This window comes from Anabas testudineus, chromosome 11 (genome assembly GCF_900324465.2).
Source record: "Anabas testudineus chromosome 11, fAnaTes1.2, whole genome shotgun sequence".
Taxonomy (NCBI): Eukaryota; Metazoa; Chordata; class Actinopteri; order Anabantiformes; family Anabantidae; genus Anabas; species Anabas testudineus.
In genome coordinates, this window is record NC_046620.1 from 11,106,224 (window position 1) to 11,127,610 (window position 21,387).

Sequence of the window (21,387 nt, forward strand, 5' to 3'; positions counted from 1 at the left end):
CTTTATGTAGCCTAATTGATCTTATGTGAATAAAACTTAATTTGGCGTCTTACAAACACACTACAAGTTCTTATAGAATTTATGCAGAAATATTATTGCAACATAACGCTCAGTAGAAACAACTAACGTGGGGCACAGAAGTCGGCATTTATGAGCCAAGACGACAAGCGAAGGCAAAAGATGAGAAGCATGCGGAAAATGGGTGCAGCAGTCAAACACAAAAGACCCCTCGCTGATCGACAGCACCCCCATCTTCCTTTAAAAGCCGCCCCTTCCCTCTCCAACCCCCCTTCTCTGTTCGAGGTGCATTGTGGGGAGGAAAGTCGTTGCCATTCGACCTCTGCGGGGCCTGCGCGGACGCAGCGAGAACCCTGAAATTCATTATGCGTTTAAAACCTTTATTTATTTCCGCATAACCTACATACTCTCTCCGGGAGGGCCAAAGCGGAGAAAAGAAACGACGACGGTCCATCTCATTCGGAAAAGACATCGTTTATAAGTACATTGTTTCTGTCGGAGGGGGATACTGTTGAGAAAGTGAAGATTCTAATATATATTAAGAAAAATGTCCGGTGAGAGAAACCGCAGGTCGCTGGCTTTCCGAGGAGGTGGATTAGCTGGGTTAACGGGTTCCAGCGGTATCGGTGGGGGGAACTGTAACAGCTGTGAGGCCCCGGCCTGTCAAGACCGACATTTTAACGGGAATAGGCCGGATCAAGAAGAGGACAGGGATCTGGGGGCAAAAGGACCATCGCAGAAGAGAGTGGAAGGCGCTGGGTCTGTCAGCGACAGCACGGAACCCGAGGCGGAGGAAGAAGAGGACCCGGAAGGGGGCAGCAGGATAGCCGGAGACGGAGACGATCGTGTCGGCTTGGTGGAAGCAACGGACGGTTTCAGGAAGGGGAGAAGCTGGACAGCGGGGAACGGTCCCAACACCGACGACCAGGAGTCGGGAAGCGGTGCGACGGGAGGCGAACCAGGATCCAGGAAATCTGGGGTAGAGATGAGACCGCAGACGCTGCTCCAGAAACACTCACAATTCATTGCTTCGTGGTTGCAAGAATTTCCATGGCTGAAATTTTGCCAGGAGACGGGACTCATGTCCTGCTCTTGGTGTCACAACATTGCCACTAAAAACAGCGACGAGCTTGTCGCTGGCAGTCGCAACTACAAACGGGCCTTGCTGCTGAGACATCACCTGTCTTCTGAGCACGGGAGAAATGACCCCACCAAACAGGTAACGTTAGCTCGACTCGGTGACGCTTTCGTTTACTTACCTGCGTTATATTAAAATACCTGCCACACGTTTGTCATAACAGATGTCGTTATCTGTTTATGTCACTTATAACGATCGTTTCTACAGCTTCTAAAATACAACCGATGCGAAATAGGCTGGCGTTATAACTTAATCTTCACAATCCCTTCTTCGGGCTAATTAGCTAGCCTCAGCCTGCTAACCTGAGCTAACAGCTAGCTTACGTTAGCTAACTAGCCGTTGGTAGCTTTGCGGTCTAGCCGGAGGTAGATGGCTAGTGACTGTAGTGGAAAGCCCCTAGCAAGCTTAATGCCCACTAACCGAATTACTAAGCGGCAAAGCAGAAGCATGGAGCACTTATAACTGTGGGTGACATGAATCTCTCCGACTAAGTAAGCGTTTAAAATGTCAGTATCTTTCTACTCATCAGTCAGGTATGCACTAACCTGCTCCACTATGACACCTGCTAGCTGGTATCGCACTGGGGGCGGACTGTCATAGTGGAGAATTACTTGCATGTTACGATTAATTGGGCGTAATTTCAAACAATTAAAAGTTCATTAACACGTAATAGACACTGGCCGTCCAGTAGACTACTGTTTTAAGATGTACACTGTACAATAAAACCATTTTGATGCATCAGCAGCTGTCTTGAATGCTAGCTTTCTAGAGGTCACACAGTGGCAAGGGCTCGACCCTGGCAGCCTTTGGGGAACCGCACCCCTACCCACCCCCACCTCTTGGCCTCTCATGCAGTTTTGCTGGCTCGCAGTCCCGAGTGACCTCTGACGTGTTTCTTCCTCCTCCCTTTGGGGAGCTAAATTAGAGGCATTGTGCTAGAATGACCCCCCAAAATCCATAGTTGGTGTCACTTGCAGGGCTGGACAAGAGAAGGACAGTAAATCATGTTGCCTTGAGCCTGACAGCTTGCCAAGCCCATATGCAGCCTTTTGAATTGGCTGGACTGAGTGAAATAGATGTCAGTAAATAGAATGACACGGCATCACCTGACCTTGTCATCCACATATTTCTGGATTAATGGGCCCTAGTGTTATGCCTTGGGGGTGCATCTTATGATTAAGGCTCCATCTTGAATGCGCAACACTGAAACCATATATACAACTCATTGTAAATCACTTCTCTTTATTTAATTGGCATCTTAAGATGTTTTTAATTGAAAACAAATTAACTGGTTTTGTATTGGGTGAACTCCACTCTGAGTTTATTGCATGAGCTTTTTTTATTGGTTCATTAATTTTATTGCAGTGTAGGCGACATTTCTGCAGTAATCTTTCAGTGACCTCAGAAAAACCGAGAGCATGTATTTGCCCAAACAATCGGACACTAAATGATATTTACTCCATTAATTTACATTAGGAAACAACTTACTGTACATTTCCATGTCCAGCCCCATGTCCTGACAGTGGTCTTAGCTGTCAGGGGAATTAAGCCTAGGATGCTATTTGACTCTAATTTGTTAGCGAAGAGGATTGCACTACTACATTTAGTTCCTTCCTTTCTACATGCAGTCACTAATCAGAATGACTTCTTGATCCACTAACTTGTACACATCTCTAATTGGTAAGGAGAGCTGTAGGAGTGGATTAGGGGCTTGGTGTGGCTTTGCCCTAGCAACAAAGACCCCAGACACTGCTCTGACAGGTTATCGAGACCATTTCCTCTTGTACGATAGGGCTGAGAAGATTAAGTCCCTTTGCTGCACTACTGGAAATGTTTTAGTTTTGATTTATACTGAATTAGTTTTCACTGTGTTGATGTTCCACAGAAATTCTTTTTCTCTTAACACAGAATTTTGAGTAAAACTGGAACCCTAATATTTCCAATGCTGTTGAGATAATGAGCAGCAGTGTATGTCAAGCCAGGAGCAGTACATTAAAGGGGAATTATGGTGTTATGAGGCAACGTCTTGTTCTATTCCCCCATTCCTGACATTAGTCAGGCCTCTGCTGCATTTGTTAAAGCTAACTCAATTAGCCCTAGCACACCAAGGCAGCTGTGGTAAAAGAGGGTCTCCTTGGAGAAGAAGGGTTGTTGTCCTTAATTCTTTAGACACTGTCCTGTGTTCAGACTGTTCTCTGTGCTCTGGCAGAAGGTTAAGGTGATGCAAAAGTAGATCTCAATTCTCTCTGATCATCTGACATCCTGTGTAATACCTACATAATAAGACCTATTAGTCAATTTTATTCTTTAGTGGCAGTTTTTCCTAATTCACGTTTTGGTCAGGTGTTACAAGGCAGCAAAAGTAGAATCTTGTTTTCATGCAGATGATGACATGGACACATTAGTTGTCGTCATTATGTACAAAAACAATTATGTGCTGTTGTTCACATATATACTAAAACCCTTAGAGGTTAATTTCATATTAATTGTTTTTACTTTTAATTCTCTCCACAGCCCGTCTCTAAATACTAGTCCTCTTGTTCTCTCATTCATTCAAGAACTCAATTTTCAGTGTTTGTATTTTTGTTTGAATGTCTGTAACTAATTAGATCCCCATCTCTAAAATGAACACCTTTTCACCCTGATCCAACAATATCTGACCTATGTTCAACCCAAGTAACGACGGGGATCATATAGTTAGATTAGATAATGCATGACAGCGAAACAAATGTTTTACCTGCATTACGGTCTACCTGTCTAATAGGGTGGAAGATAAGATAACGCAGTGCTATTGATTGTATCAGAGATTTTCACTTACACAAGAGCTTTTCACCTCCTAATTTTAGTAAAGACAAACACCACACTCCTTTTTAAGAGCAAGTCTCTCTGCACAGGGAAGGGGATCCACCCATTTCAGACTGATGTCTGCCAGATAGATGGGATGTTTATTGGGGGCCACAGGTCAGGGGAACAAGTTGGGGTGGGGCCAGAGGGAGAATTCTTCTCATTGAATCCATCAGTGACTCTACCCCCCACCCCCTTGTTTTTTTTTCTTCTCCTCCCAGCTTCTTCTGTCAGAGCATTGTTAGTAGGCTGGAAGACACTTCGTGCAGCCCTCCCACACCTTGGGCCAAATGCACACTGCAGTATTGTTCTAGCATCTGGGGACAGATTATTTGAATGAGGAGGGGGCATTGAGAGAAGGATACAGTACATGTAGAGAGTTGGGGAAGGACCAGTGGAAATGGCCCAAGGGCTGGGCTGGTCATGGGACTGGGTTGATGGTGGGTGTGGGGTAGATGAGGGGATGGAGGCAAATATGTATGTAAAAGGTAAACAAAAACTGTTTCCAGTGGGTCATTATGTTGCATGGGGACAGCTCTGTATCACATGATCTGTTAGAGGTGTGTCTGAGTGTTTGTCATAGATCTGCTGGCCTTAGGGCTTTGTGGTTTGTTTGGGTTTGTGGTTTATTTTTGTGGAGGGACTCTATTCTTGAAGTTGTAGAATGTCTGACTGTGTAGTCAGTGCATCAATAAGCTTGAATTCATGGCCATCTTGGTTTGTTTGATCCACCTGTAAATCATTTTTTTTATTGGCCATTCACTTTAGATTTTGAAGCACTCTTGTTTTACTTGGATCAAAGGATTTTTCTTTTCTGCTTTTCATTGTTCCATCCCTACCATCTCTCACTCAAATATAAACCTAGCCACGTCATGACGGGGGGAGGTTGATATTGTCCCCAGATTCTTTGTTGGCTCAGGCTGGTTTTGCCTCCAGCATCTGCTGTGCGGTGTTGGTCTGCTGGTTCTCTAAGCTCCCAGCTCACACGTGGCACATCTGGAAAAAGGATGATGCTGCTGATGAGACCAGTATGAGCAGCTTATGCAGAACCAGGCTATTTTAGCCTGACTTCAATAAATGCAAACACACATGCAAAACACATTCTCACCCATTGCATTACTGCGTGTAATAGATAAAATCAGTGTGGAGTCATGGGGTTAGAGGGTGGGATCAGTAGCTAGTCAGTCAGTTTGATAAGAGGTCTCCACTTTTTCGGGTCTGAGAATGCTTGTTTATTGCATTTTTAGAGTAACTGCTCTTTTCTGTTCAGTCTCCTGAACGTATGTGTGTTTTGAAACCATTTTTGTTGGCAGATGCTAATTATAATTCATAACAAGGTTTTATCATCTTACACAATCTAAACTTGTAAGAGGAGAGCAGTAAAAATAAAAGCGGAAAAAGTAGTGTGTGACCACCAACAGACTAACTTGAAAATATATCCAAATTGTCTTGTCTCTTCACCAGAACACACCAGTATATTCTAACACAATACTCAACATGATGACCATGCCCCTCCAGAGGCTTTGATGTGTATATCATGGAATAATTTTTCTCCCTCTCCCCATCCTCTTTGCCTCACCCACATGCACCCTGGCTCTGTTCTATGCTTGCAAGTGGGAGCTGTTGTGTAATAAGAGAGTGAGTGCCGAGCCCTTTCTCAAAGGGCCACAGTGAGTGGACAATAGCCCTCGGGGAGAACGCATGCTATTGTGAAGGCTAAAATGGGGTGGTCCAGCTCGTTCACTCTACTGTGCTCACTTCTCGTCCCCCTCTGCTCCACATTTTCTCCTCCGCCCTTTTTCTCCAGGCTCAAGGTCCTGCTGTCTCAATCTCAGCTCCTTTTGCTCGCACTCGTTTTCTTTGTGCTTGTGTTATCAGGCTTTCCCTTTTATGGTCCAACTATTTCTCATCTTCTTTTCACACTTATTTCTGTCAGCTCCATTTCTGCTTTTTTTTTTCCTTCTTTTTCATCAGAGCTCCTCGCTTCAGCTCTATTGTCGGTCTTATTTTCTGTCCTTTTATCCTTCTTCATTTCTTCTAGCCTGCTAAGCACTCCCAGTTCTGTCCTCTCTGTCTCTCCCTCATTTGGCCTTTCATTTCATCCCATCTCTCTCCATCTCTCCCCCTCCAGCTGTGGCAGAGGATGATAAGCCCCCCTATACTGTCCTGTGTGCTCAGGCTGCCCTGGACAAGAGCTGCAGTGTGGAGGGAGTAGTGATGGGGGTGGGGGCTGGGTGGGGACCTCAGAGAAATGGATTTAATCTGAATTACTCGAGCTGAAACCCCAGCTGTGTGTATGTGTAGGCAGCTTGGTTTCAGTCGGTTTGTGTGTGTGTACATGCATGTGTGCACAGAAGAGATGGTGGTGGGTGGGGGCAAAAATGCAGGGCTCAAGCAATGTGAATTATTCTGGATTAGGACATCTGCTGTGCAATTCTAAAATGAGCCAGAGATGTATGCTGCTGCATGTGTGGAAATTCTAATATTGTACATATATGTGTTTTGGGTTTTTATTAGTCCATGTAAGTATTTACCTCATCCCACTGTATGTGGTTTGGTTAGGTTGTAGATATAGTTCCTCTTCATATAGGGGAAGAGTTGTTTTAGAGAGTTGTTGATTAAACTGTTTGATTAAATACAAAAAAGAAAAGTTATTTAGCTTGCCCATATTCATTTTAAATGGGCTTAAAAAAAATAGACACCTGCAAGTATAATGCAAATCATTTCAGTTCTGTCCGTTTGAGATTGGCTCGAGCCTTACCGTGACAGTCTAACCGATAAGCGGGTATAACTCGAGCGCGTGTGTGTATACTCCCCTCGCTTCTGTTCTGTACCAGCCTGGCCCTTTGCCCTGTTAAGCGGGGGTGGGGCAGTGGGTCTGTTACAGGGTAGTTCTATGCTTCTGCCAGTTCCCCTCCCATCCAGCAGTCAAGTTGTGTCGTGCTTTGGATACTTGCCAACCCCCCTCTAGGTCTAATTTTGAAAAAAATTACTATATAGAAAACCTTGAATCTGAGAAAACTACTTTTTAGTCAAACATTGGACATAATTAGCAAAGCTAACAGAATGAATAATTGTATAAAAAATTATATTCACTACCTCTATTGTTGCCTAGAGGATTTTTAAAACGGATATGTTCTCTAGTGTTGGTGTTTGTCAACTAATAGAAAAAGCCTAGAGTAATTCTAATGGACAGGGATCTTAGATACATGTCTTATAGATGCATTTGTTTTAATTTGCCTTGAATATCTGAACAAATGGAATTTAATTGCTCAAATTATTGATAATAATCATTTTCTAGGCTCACTGTTTTGTGTTTTTGATCAGTCAGGAGAAGCAAAACCACAAGAAATGTTGTCTTTTGAGTGGTGTCACTGAGTGATGAGGTGTGACTGTTTTTAGCCGTTTGGTTGACTGAAAGTGTTATTGTCACTATAGCCGTGTCCTCCTGGCCTAAATTTACAGAATGCAAGTTTTGACATGTTCTCTTGGGTTGTCGAAATGCATTCTTCTAAAATTCTTAATTGAAATATAAAAAAGCAAGCACACTTGTGGGAAAGTGTAGGAGAATTACTTGATTAGATGATTGATTAGAGGGATTCGTAATACTACACAGCCTGAGAATAATACACCTTTTATTGCCTGTCAAGCCTGTCAGACCTGTTTCACCCCCAGAGCAGGTGCTTTAATGAACCCCGTGTGCACGTGTTTTGCAAAGACAAAGTTACAGGAAAGGAAAATCTATTTGTGGAAAGGCATATTTGTGATGCTTTTGCATATTACGTGTGCACACACAAAGCTTCTGCAATTATCTTTCTCTTACTTTCTCTCACCTCAAAGGAGACTGTGAGGCCCTCAGACAATGCCAGCCCCTCCACTAACTGCTCAGAGGACGACTACCGCAACAAGCCTAATGAGAACTCCTACTGTTACCAGCTTCTCCAGGAGCTGGACAAGCAACGCAAAAGTGGTATCCTGTGTGACGTCAACATTGTCGTCTGTGGACAGGTGTTCCGCGCACACAAGAACATCCTGGTTGCTGGCAGCCGCTACTTCAAAACCCTCTACTGTCTGACCAAGAGTGAGGCCCAGGACCAGGCCACAGTCACACACCTGGATGTTGCTGCTGTCCAGGGCTTCTCTGTTATCCTCGACTTTCTCTACTCCGGGAACCTGCTGCTTACAAGCCAAAATGCCATTGAGGTGATGTCTGTTGCTAGTTACCTCCAGATGACAGAGGTTGTACAGTCATGTAGGGCTTTCATAAAGGACGCCCTGAATATAAGCATCAAGCAGGAGGCTCCTGATTCAGTGGTGGTGGACTACAACAAGAGGCAGATGGTAGCCAGAGAGGGACAGAGAGGGCTGGATCGGAAACCAAGCACCTTCTGGGCGACAAGCATCCTGTCAAAGCTGTCAATCAAGGCCAGCAACAACCAAGGAAAAGAAAGGATGGAAGAAGATGAAAGCAGCGGGGTGAAGGAGGAGACCAGTGATATTGAGGTGACAGTGGTTGGGAGTGAGGGCTGTGCCCTGGTGACCCCTGGAGCCTCTGGCAGCTGGCCCCATCAAAACGACACCTCATCTGATTCAGCAGAGACCAATGAAACACGGCCGGCGAGAGGCCAGACGCAGGTATTCGTCTGGAACGAGCCAGCCACAGGTGGCGCTGTAGCAGCACCGGCAGCAATAAAGCGGGAGGCACCAGATGCTGCGGCTGGAAGTGGACGGAGGAAAAAGCAGACAACCACACGGCGTTTTGTCTACAACTTTCCACCAGAGCCTGAAGAGGGTTTTGATGAGGGAATGTTTATCCAGCCCTCTGCCTCCTACCCCAGAGAAGACTTCTCCTCCCTCTCTGAAAATGCAGGTAAGATGTAGACACAAACACACACTTATGGGGAGTGGGCGGGGCTGTGGATCAGGAGTTAAAGCAGGTTGTTGCCATTGTTGATATAAAGAGCCCTTAGTTTGCCTCTGCTACACACAAATCCTCTACCTCCACATTTCATATTTGATTGTTTAAACAATTGTATGCACAAAATGGATGTAATAATTTACCCAGCCGGGGGTCAGTGGGGTTGAAAAGGAAAAACCTTTACAGGTCATGTAGCTTCAGTAGTTGATGCTCTTGAAGCAGACTTCTCCAAATTTAGTACCAGGATACTTACGTTAGTTGCATCATTTATAGCAAATTAATGCTATTTTAATCTGTCACCATATTGTGACACAACAGTCATGTCACACCTATTCTCAACTAGTTCAGTGCTAAGACATTAAGCTGTAGATGGCTGCAGAGGTAAACACATGCATTCTCAGTTTTCACAATCAGATTATTATTCACAGCACTAAAATGTACATTTTAAGCTCCCAATCAATTGTCTTCAACACCTACCAGCAAGAAATATTTGCTTAACCAGCTGTTAATCTGCTGCACATAGTCAACAAGTGACTCACTCTCCCAGATGTGATCTTTAGTAATCACTCCAGCAAGAGGCTTACACCCACCTGGAGTGCAGTTTCCACATCGCTACTGAGGCTTTCTCTAAAGTAAATATTTGATGTTTTTCTAACATCATGTCTACTCATGTCTCAGTTTAATGATTTTGAATGAATTCAGTGAGTCAGATTGGTACGTCATGTTTTACAATAGAAAATGCTAACATTTTCACAATGCGTTAGAGATGATTGTTCATGACATTTTGGTTATTATATTTATTTTCTTAGTCAATTAATCAACAATTATTCAATTATTAGTCTGTTTCCTTCAATAAATAACCTGCTTATGTCAGAAAACCTGGTGCATTTTGCTTGCCTTGTACCAAACTTGTTGCACGTTCCCCTTATAATACTATTCATCACACAAGATAACATTTATGCATAGTAAGCCTAATTAGAAAAGGTTTTGTCTACTATATTGTGTCATTGTGGGGTGCAGGAGGGGGAGGTCACATTTAAGGTGCAGCCTTTTGAGCTCTGACTATTTCTGAAACAATGATGACCTACATCCTGTACTGTGTATGAACGTACATGTTGCAATGAGAAGTTGTTAATGTTAATGCAAACATGGCCAGTGCTGTTTGTAATCAGAATTTGCACATATTTTTCATCTGCAAAAGGTTCCTCGCACTGGTATACAGTGCAATATTAATGGGAATCAAATGTGCTACAAAGCAGTGCTGCCATAATAGCTGTAATAGCTGTTAGTTTCTGCAATATTTGCATTAAACAAATATTAATGCAACAATTACTCTCAGGCACTGGTACCAACCTACAGATAGACAAGACTTGTTATAATACATTCTTACGCTGTTAGGTCTGAGGAACCCAGGACGTTGTGAGATACTTGTGCATAATAGTTGAGCTGCTGTGGTAATGTTAGGCCATTTTAGTTTGAAAAGCCAACACTGTTTGGGCTTTTTGTGATAAAGATCGAAAGACAATTTCAGCGTGTCGGGGAGTGGGAGCTACCATATTTTGGGGTTAATGTAAACACAGCCACCAAAATAACGTATTTACGAAACTGTCGATTATTCCAACACATGACCCAGCCCGCCACTCATTCGATAAATGTGAGTCTTCTCACTTTGCTTAATAAAACCGTTGCTTTTCCAGTCCTCTTGCTGTTTAGTCTTTTATACCTTCCTCTCTCCACAGTTCTGTCCATCGCTCTGTCCTTTCCATATACAGTGTGCTGCTCTAAGTAATCTACTCTCTCAGCACCAGCCATCTTCTGTTGGCCCCATTAAGCATGGCACTCCGTGTAACAATAATGATATCACATGTTGAGTGGTGTGGTATGGATGGGGGATGGGGATGTGCAAGGCATGGTGTGTGTAGAAATAGAGAAGTACATTTTGTGTGTGTGTGTGTGTGTGTGTGTGTGTGTGTGTGTGTGTGTGTGTGAAGGAGAACCTCCTTAATGCAGGATAATGAAGAAAGTGGGGGAAACATTTCTTCCCTTAGGCCTCTCTAAATGCGCTTGAATGCTCTTAGTGCCTCCAGCTCCTCCTATGGCTCTATTTAATGTGTGCACAAAGTGATCCAGGGTGTTGTAATAGCCTTGAGAGACGCTCACTTTAAAAACTGACTTTGTGTGCTAACTCTGCAACTTGCTTGTCTTCATATAGCTTTGATTAGTTCAATGTCTTTATTTAATGTGTGCTACATTGCCAAATTAAGGTACAGTTAAGACTTTGAGTAGGCTGTTAGTCACAGTAAAAGGTTTGAAGGCAGCTGTTTACCCTTAAGTTATACTTGTGTTCAGCAGTCCCTTCACCTTCAATGGTAAAATTCATTCATACAGTATATTGTAAGACTTTAAATTAAAATGTGTAAATATTAAGCCTCTTTGTTAAATGTTAAAATTGCGACACTAACATTACTGAATAATGGCCTCAGTTTTGACAGTCAAATCGCTTATTGCTGAAGTTATTGTTTAACGCAAGGAAGAGCACTATCTTGAGATTTGAGGCCCCGACCGTGCAACAAATATCCTACTGGTTTTTGAGTAGTAGTAGTGAGAGGAGGGCCTTTTACCCATTTCTCAAGCTTATAGAAATAAACATGTGGCCTAGTGGTGTGTGCGTCTGTGTGTGTTTATACTATTATTATATGCACCAATGATGTTAGCTTTGATAACGTATACATGTGTTATCCAGCTCTAGTAGGTCATACTATTTCTCAGTTCCCTTTAGGAGAGTTTTTCCCCTTGGTGATATCTTAAGAATTGTTGTATTTAAATTTTTTTTGACCATTTTTCTTGAATACAACAGATATTTGACATTATGGAGTTCAGGGTTTGACACTGTCTTTTGAGAAAAGGGGAGACGGTGGAAAAGGGTGACGGTGACAAACCACATTTTATTTGATGTGCAAAAAGGCGAGCAGTTTAGTCATAAACTGTGCTAAATCCCAGTCATCCCGATAAAGTTAGTATAATTGTGGATGAGCTGCATCCAGTTGTGTGGTATCCACACCTGTTTCATCAGGGAACGCTGCAGTGTCCTGCAGTGAATTATCACAGCAAAACCTTGTGACCATGAAATATACAGCATTTTACAGGAAAAATGTTGCTTGATTATGAATTATTAGACTGTTATTATATGCACCAATAATGATAGCTTTAATAACACAAAAAAATTAATCTGAAAAGCCAAAATTGCTTTAATTTATCTTCCGGTGTATTGCAGATTCTCAGATTTTAATTTAATAACAATTGTGGTTGGTCATGTACACACATCTGTGGACATATTTAATTGTTGAGGCAGCTTGTGCTGAAAGTAGACACTTGATAGGGTCACAGAAAGGCTGCTGTTGTGGAAAATAAGAACAGCTGAAAGTGGAAGGTGGTTTCAAATCTCTAAGTACCTTGCCTTTGCTGTATGCGCTTACCACGTGGAGCCCACAGCCAACACTCATGGCCAATAAATTCTTGGTGCTTCTCCAAACACTGTTGGATTGTTTCAATGGGTGGGGGCTGCACACAGACACAGAGCAGGTGAAACGCATTTGCATACACACTAGTCTCTGATAAAACGCGCACACAAATGCACACCCGGGCATAACCCCACCACCACCACCACACAACACACACTCCCTGCAAGGTGCAAAGCCGCCAGGGGCTGTCCCTTCGCTCCCTAATCCACTCTAATGCTCTGGGGCTGTCCTCGCTATTCCAAATATTGACCCAGGGAGAATGGACACACACTCACAGGGGTGTGCCTTTAATGGGCTCTAAGCACTGATGCTGGAGCAACTGGGCCCGCACACACAGGTGCTCACACATGATTACAAAAGCTGAGTGTAAGCTGAGCCAGTGTGAGGGCTCGACTCTGTCATTTTCTAATTAAACCCATCACTGCCTGAGCCCCTGGTTAAACCATTAGTTTGTTGCTCTATCCTGGGAACACACTGCTTTGCATATAGGTGTGTGTGTGTGTGTGTGTGTGTGTGTGTGTGTGTGTGTATAATTACCTGTGTTGTTAACTGAAACTTCCATTGTTTCATGTAGGGGCTGGTTAGTTGTGTACACAAGGCGCTGTAAGGTGTGCACCCCCCAGGCTCTCAACCACCTCTCCTCTCTCTTTGTCCTTCTCACATCTCTTTCCCCTCCCCCTTTCCCAGAGCTGGCCAATCAGATCCAGTATAGCATCATCCAAGACTTACAGCAAGGGGAGACCTGGGAAAATGGTAAGACCCTCTCCAGACTACGACTGAACAACTAGCATAGGCTTATTGAATGGAACTTGAAAACTAAGGTTTTATCAAGTCAGTTTTTAGTACCAATCTTTTGCAAGACCTGCTTGCATCTATGAATTTAGCCAGAGAGCAAACTCTTGCTGTATCTACAGTAAATAACAGGATTCCAATAATTCATAGTAGACTTCACATTTTCCAGTTATGTACTGCAAAGCTGTGTATAATCAGAAACACTCTCGAGAGACAGAGAGAGTGGGCTGAGAAATCTCTTTTCAAAGCTGTTTCTGCAGACACAGACAAGTATGGCAACGGTGCTGTCAGATGAGCTATACTAACATTTAAAATTATAGCAAGACATTGAAATGGTATGTTACATATGAGAGATTTTTTTAAGTTGACTCCTAAAGGTCCATACACGGGGTAAGGGCAGCTGGAAAATGACAACATGAAAAATGAAAGCTATACAAGGATAGCAGAGAGTGCTTCATAACCTTCTTATGTCAAATGACATTACTCAGCAGGGTCATGCCTGGTATAGAGGCAGGTCATCTACATGGGTCACTAGACACAGGAAACCCCTTTCCTTTGACGAGTGGAGTTGTGGGTTCATACATCAGCCAAAAAAGCACAAGGAAAACTGTTACTGCAGGCAAAAAGAGCCCTTGTCAGACCGAGCCGGCAGCTTAAATGTTAAACTGTAGAAAAGTAGCTGTGTTTAATGAGACTTTTTAGTTTATGCTAAATCTCTAAAAAAAGGAATTAACAACTTCTACAAGGTGTCCCTGTACTGTGTACAGCACATGCTCACAGAGAGAGAATCCACAGGTGACCTGCTTCTCATCAACCCTACCCCCTACTTCGTCCTTCCCTAGCAACCTGCCCTGACAACGCCTCTGTTGTGTGATCCCTGGTTTAAACAAAAGGCCCGGCCCTGTTACCCCGACAGTGAAGACCAGCACTCTGTTCGGGGCCTTTCCAAAATTAATAGATTATTTATTTGTAATGAAAATGGATTAGTTGTTAAATGAGCAACATGACATTATCTTTTGACTTTTTTTTTTTTTTTATAAAACCATATTTTATAATATATGGATTCATGTGCCCAGATTACTAAATTTGTTAGTATATGGTAGTATATGCAAATTTACACAGTATGTAAATATGAGACTGAGTCATTATATTAATACTTTTTTCTTATTTGATTGGTCATAATGAGGTCTTCCACTCACTCATTCACAACTGTTACATTGCATGTGATTTTTAAACCAAACTGTATTATGTCCATGTAGTTATGACAGATCAATGTTGCTTCTGTACACTCGCTGCTAGTATGAAGCTGTATGCTTTCTAAGACTGTCTCTCACACACACACACACACACACACACACAATCAGCAGAAGAGAAGCACCAGTTCCTTAGCAACTGTCTCGGTGGTGGATCAATGCAGAGCTCGACGTTTACATGGCTCCCACAGTAATCCGTTGCATCCCTGCAGTTTGCCACACTTAGCTTCGATTAAATGATCTTTCTGTGATACATCAGAGGTTGTGGTTTGTATTCTCTCTAATGGTACTGCATTCTAACTCTGTGATGAGACAAACAGGATATTGGTTCCTGATATGTCCTCACATCAGAAGATCTATAGGCGTAATTGTAGCTTTTATGGTAATTGTCTTGTTCCATGTAGTGTTTATTAGTTTAAAGCAACTTTCAATCTAATCAATTTCCGAGTTCACTCAAGGAACGAAACAGAGTTATGTTTTTTTCTGCTGTGTGAATCAAAAACAAGATCTCACACTTGATGTTACTTTGTGCTATATACGTATGTCTTTTGTTCACTGCATCTGCTTGTTTGTGTTTTTCTATCTCCACCCAGGCGAGTCCTCACACCTAGCCATCAATAAGCTCAAGTGCCCCCACTGTAACTACATCGCCAAGCACCGGCGCACGCTCAAGAGGCACCTTATCATCCACTCGGGCGTGCGCTCCTTCAGCTGTGACATATGTGGCAAACTGTTCACCCGCCGCGAGCACGTAAAGAGACATTCCCTGGTGAGTTGGAAATGTTGCTCATGTCTGTACAGTAAACGTGAAGCCACTGTCGGCGACCAGTTACCTAACTTGGACTGGAAGACAGAGGAACAGCTAAAGGGGATCAGTCATCTGGCTCACAGCCCCTGTAAAGATCAATAATTTAAATCTTGCTTGTTGACTCCTTTCTTATATAGGAAAAGTGTATCAGAAAACACACTAACTTTATGCTTCCACTCTATGCTAAGTTAGGACAAACTAACTGGTTTCATGTGTAGCATACAGCTGAGCTGACACACAATGAAAGTTAACAAGCATATGTACTATTCTCTCTATTTTGTCTTATAGGTGCACAAGAAGGACAAAAAGTACAAGTGCATGGTGTGCAAGAAGATCTTCATGCTTGCAGCCAGCGTTGGTATCCGTCACGGCTCCCGGCGCTACGGTGTGTGTGCGGACTGCGCTGACTCCCATCAGGCCACTCAGGAGGGTCTGGAGGCCATGGAAGGTATGGAGTATTCTCGCGATGAAGACTTCGAAGGAGAGGAAGGGGAAGACTTGGAGGGGGAGGAGCCTACTGACAACGACCAATCAAATTGGGTTGAGGGCAACGCTGGTGCTGCCCCAGAAGAGGACTAAGATTTTTCACAAGCTTGAGAAACAAAATAAAAAAAAAAAAAAAAAAAAAAGTTGATGTTTAATATATATGTATACAAAACCTAGCTGGTAAACAATCAACTCCAAAGTGCTATCAAACCATGAGGTTACTTAATTGTGCAAGTAAATGACAAAGAGATGGATTTAAAACAAAAAGAAGCTTTGGTTGAGTGGGAACTCCAAGATGTACAGATTTTCCTAATGTTAATGTGTCCAACTCTGGGCCCAGAGCCCACAAGAGAAAGATTCTAACGACGAATAATATGATAAATCAGGTATATGGTGATGTATTTTTATTTTCTGTTTTTGGGGACGTGTTGGGCAAGGTGATGTAGTTTTTGAGTTGGGGTTGGCCAATCATCTAAAAAAAATGTTAATTATTTAATTTATGAAGAGAGGTTATTATGGTCTTATCAAATTCTATAAGTTTTATTTCTGTTGTCTGCAGCAGAGGTGCAGTAATGGCTGCTGCTGTCTGCTCCATTTGAAAGTATATTGCTTGGTGCTTGTAGAAGTACACAGAAGAAGAGCATTATGCAGACAGGAAAATTTTTAACTTGCTCTGTAGATTATTTAGATGCGCTAATTATATTATTGTTTTTGTTTTTTTTCCTTTCGTTTTCCCTGCACAAATCTTGGAACCAAAAAATCTGTTTTGTGACTCTAATGTATCACAGCCATATTTATGATTAATTTAAGAGAGCTGTGATATTGTGCCAAACAGACCGCACACTAAGATTTAGCAGGAAACAGAAACTACTGAATATGCTTAAAAAAGACAACGTGAGTTTTTGTTTTTGTTAAGCAGGAAAAAAAGATAAATAAAAAAAGCGAAAGTACAAGGGGAAATGTTATTGCTAGCTTTATACAAATCACAGCGTCACAGTAACACTTTATTATTATTATTATTATTATTATTATTAAACAAAAGCATTTGACTTTCACTTAAAGCTTGAATTTTGCCAAATGATGAAACGTTTGGTGCTGTAATGCTTGTCGCAGAATACTGGACCTACAGGCTATATATGATGTTTATAATCATAAAGCTTAAACTGACTCAGTTATACATATGTAATCAGCTTAAACTATAGAACACTGTTGTGCTACGGCGACTATCAGGTATGCTTTGCCATTGTTTTTAAGCTTTTATTTTATTTAATGCACACACACCATTTTGTAGAACTACCGGCAGTACTTGTAATTGACATGTTAAGGACCTAAGAGGACATCGACACCTGTATGCATTTATGTTTATATTTGGTACTGAGTTATATGGTTAATACAGTCTATATATTTTGACTCACTTGAACGTGGTGAGGGGGAATAAGTGTCCAGAAAATCATGTGATGTTAAGTCTGAAAGAACTCCATTTGTCATGTGTAGAAAAGAAAAAAGATATACACAGTGTCATCAGTTTAATTTGATGTAAGTTCTTTTTTGTTTTTTTTTTGTTTTTTTTAAGGTCTGCCATGTAGAAAAACACTTTATTCCACAAAAAGTGACACTCTATGGCGCCTCATAGACATGCACTTACTTTTGTGTTCATGAAAATAATTTCCTTTTTATGTTTTCTTGCTTCCCCCAAAAGCGGGTTTGAATGGAACTATATAAAAACTGTTGTCTTTCTTCCAATGCTCAACTTTTCTTTTTTTTTTTTTTTTTTTTTAGTAGAATTTGTTTTTGTTATTTAATATTATATATTGACTCCAAAATGCAATCAAGACTGTTAATTTCTATTTGTCCAACCAAAATTGTTGTTTTTAATAATTGTTAAAATATAATGTATGAGAAAAGCCAGGTGAAAACTTGCTTAGTGTAGAAAATCCTTGCTTGTGTCTGTAATTGTTGAGATTTTTAAATGTTTTTATGCTACAGAATCATTCACTTTACCCTAAACACACATTTAGTTAATTTTTTGTCCTTTCCGTAGACGTTTCCTTTCTTCCCTTGTTATTCAGTAAGCACATATGTTTAAAGAAACACGGATTGTTTGCGGGTTAATACCTTGGAACAGCAGTATCTGTTCATATGCAGTGGATAATACAGTATGTAGTGAAGTGCTAATGATAAAGAAGATGTGTAACCTCCCTTAACTCTGAGTGAAAGAAGATATATTTTAAGTCAGAGATATTCATCCTCTTTGTGTCACTTTTACTTTCAAATCACTGTGGGAGGGGTTATATTATGGATATAAATATATATATATATATATATATATATATATGATAAGAATATATGAGATAAATATATATATATATATGAAGAATATATTATTTAACTAGTTGATTTACTTAATGAACACATTGACGGTCAGCTACAAACCTCCAGGCGTGGTGGTTTATTTCCGTGAACGTTAACCTTCCGCTTTGTGTGCTTGTTCATCACACCATCCTGTTGTCTTGTTTGTTCTTTTGATACTTTTTACCATCCTACTGATTTTACTGTAAAATGAATGAAACTCAAAAACTATGATGTATCGTTTTAGATTTTATGCTGTATTTGTTATATGGACAAAAAAAAAACAAAAACAAAGCAAAAACACTACAGATGTAAAGCAGAGGTTTTTTTTCCCCAGCTGTATTTTTTTACGCTCTTGCAAAAGGTTGTATTTTTCAATTTCTCTAACAGTGATGCAAGACTCGGGCCGCGCCTCAGTGCCCTCCGAACACAAAGCAAATTCAGGTTACTCTTTTTACGTTTTTATCAAAGGTTTTCAAAGATGGAACTACATTCTCCTTTTTTCTGTCTGAATTGTACTACTGTTCCTCTCTATACTACATTTTAAGAATAAAACTTTGATATTGCTTTAACCTTTTTGTCCATTTTTGTTCTGTAAAAATCACAGTAAGCCACTTTATTTAACCTACAGGATAAATTCACTTATTTGTGCCTTTCACTTACTTGTTATTTAAAGAAACAATTTAAAAACTGAATCGCATTAATTTAAACCTTAGCAATTGTGTCATGTAACCACTTTTTCTAAAGGACAAGCTCTTAAATAAATGTGGAGTAAAATATTTTTTTATTTTTTATTATCACAAGAGGTAGAAAAGAGAAACTCATGCTAGACTGTCTAGTTCCCCTATAAGCATCAGATTTTCTCTCCTGCATTCCAGCCCAAGAATGTGATTTCTGGACTTCACATGATACATGTGTTGATGGTTTTAGAAGTCCTTCACCATCAACACATCCTCCCTTAAAAGTGCTGCCACCTGCTGTTAAGAATCAGATCAAACCATCACTTGGCTTTCATGTCTCAGCTGACACCAGGTGGCAGCACTTCTCTTTGTATGTTCCCCTGCACAACATGCATCAGTTTAACTCTTGCACCGCCCCAGTTATGTAATGAGGCCCTTCATAGCAGGATTGATTGGTGCAGTGATGAAATACAAGTCTACCAGCATTCAGGTTGTGGCTTTTCACCAGCAGAGCACATGGTAACTGCTTTTGCCTGAAGAAGTGTATTGATTTCCCCTGTTGGAGCAATGCTTGAATCCTTACATTTACAATGAAATATATTATTTGATGAGATGAGAGACAGATGCACACACGTACTGTGCGAGGCCTCGGTTTAAGGACAGAACCTAAACAATAATTGTTGGACATGTACACATGCAGGTTTGTCAAACGGAACCACACACTGGTTTACACAGTCACACCACATTATCTGATTGTACTGTTTCCTCTGACAATTTATCTCACCTTACATGAAAGCATCAACTTCCAGCCATTTGGCTTTGGTGCTGAAAAAATCGGCTAAATGCAAATGCAAAGCGTGCACTCAACGTGCCGTCTCCTTATGAGTGTTTGTCATACTGTACTGTGAGTTAAAACTGGTCTCAAGTTTATTATAGCGTGTTTATATCCTCATGGGCATAAACGCTGCTGTACACACACACACACACACACACACACAAGCCATCAAGTCATCCAACATTGGCCTTGTGGGCTGCCACACACTGCTCTATTCTTTTCTGTGTGTGTGTGTGTGTGTGTGTGTGTGTGTGTGTGTGTGTGTGTGTGCACGAGCCTCCTTCCCATTCATAGGCTCTTTTGTGTGGGTGTCTGTCAGCGGTGTTGTCTGCAGGCAGGCCCCCATTGTTTTGAACCACTGCTCCTTATTGACACAGGGCCCCTGGCACTTCGTGTTCCCATGGCCCCCCAATCACGGCGGACGGAAGGCTGAAACCGGAGCCCTGGACCCTGGGAGAGTTTGTTGAGTTTGTTTGCACTCTCTTTTCTGTACCCTTGTGCTCCTGGAGCTCATATCCACATGGACAAGGCTAAATGGCATAGCGCAAGTGTGTGTGTGTGTGTGTGTGTGTGTGTGTGTGTGTGTGGGATGTAGTTAGCAGGCGTTTGAAGGCGTTGTGCGTTTGGTGGAGCGGACAAAATGTAATTCTGTGAGTATGAATAATGTGTGTGTGTCTTTCCTACCTTAACTGTGTCCTCTGTAATGGCCTGATGCTTCACAGTAAGACACTCAGAGGTCAAAGGGAGAGCAAACATTAATGGAGAAGATAATTCTGTGATCTCTATTATCTCCTGCTGTAACCGTGCCCTGGCGTTTACACAAATCTTTTTCTCATGGACAAAGTGTTCCCAGCAGGACGGCTTAATGCTGTGCTGCACATGGCTGCACATTTACACTGCAGCTTTAAAAGTGTGCCTTAGTGTGATGGTGCAACAGTTTGCACAAATGAATTTGTATCGTTCACGGCACAGAGGCAAGCAAACATTTAACTTTGCTTTATTTCAGATTTTTTTTTTCTTTCTTTCTTGTGTTTTTATGTTCTTTTAATGTTCTTTATGTTCTTATTCCTCCTGCAGAGTGAAGTTGTCTCTTAAGGGAGCACTAAAAACTCTTAACTACTACTAATACTACAGAAAACCTACGTTATAATCTGTGGTTGAAATAAAGGCTGTTAACATGCATTCACTTATATCAAATAGATATTAGCATCAGTGTTGCCTTATGGGAAATGTAGTATCGACACATAGTATGAATGCACTCATCTTAGAAGTGAATCGGCCTGAATCTCCTCTTTTTCTCAAACTACCTGAAGAAGTGTGAACAACATGTGAAAATGAGAACATGCACAGCTCCACACAGAAAGACCACAACATCATTGTGCTGTACCCCTGAACATCTAAAGCAAGGAGAAAGACCTTTACGCACTTCACCAAGGAGTGGCTGCGCAGCGGGGGTTGATGGGAAACATCAGTTGATGAAATAAAACGGGTGTATGTGGGGGTGGAAATCCATCCCTCCTTCCGTCCGGCTGTGTGTACAATGGGGCTTGGGGTATTGGATTGTGTATATGTGTGTGTGTGTGTGTGTGTGTGTGTGTGTGTTTCTGGCAGGGGGAGACCTACATAGGGTTTGCTGTGTGAATCTAACAGGGGCAAACACACACACAAACGCACACAAATGCAGGTAGGCCTTACCAAGTGAAAACGAAAGGGAAATTAAGATGTGAGGAGTTTGCTGGCTTGTG

General features: G+C 41.7%; 1 protein-coding gene across 1 annotated transcript; it reads left to right on the top strand.

The window, feature by feature from the left end:
• Positions 1 to 301: 301 nt before the first annotated feature.
• zbtb10 (zinc finger and BTB domain containing 10) lies at positions 302 to 18,411 on the top strand. Its single transcript, XM_026348049.1, has 5 exons — positions 302 to 1,237; positions 7,841 to 8,870; positions 13,127 to 13,192; positions 15,078 to 15,253; positions 15,581 to 18,411. Exons 1-5 carry the CDS (start codon positions 566 to 568, stop codon positions 15,869 to 15,871), a joined length of 2,235 nt encoding a protein of 744 aa, XP_026203834.1. The 5' UTR covers positions 302 to 565; the 3' UTR covers positions 15,872 to 18,411.
• Positions 18,412 to 21,387: the final 2,976 nt, after the last annotated feature.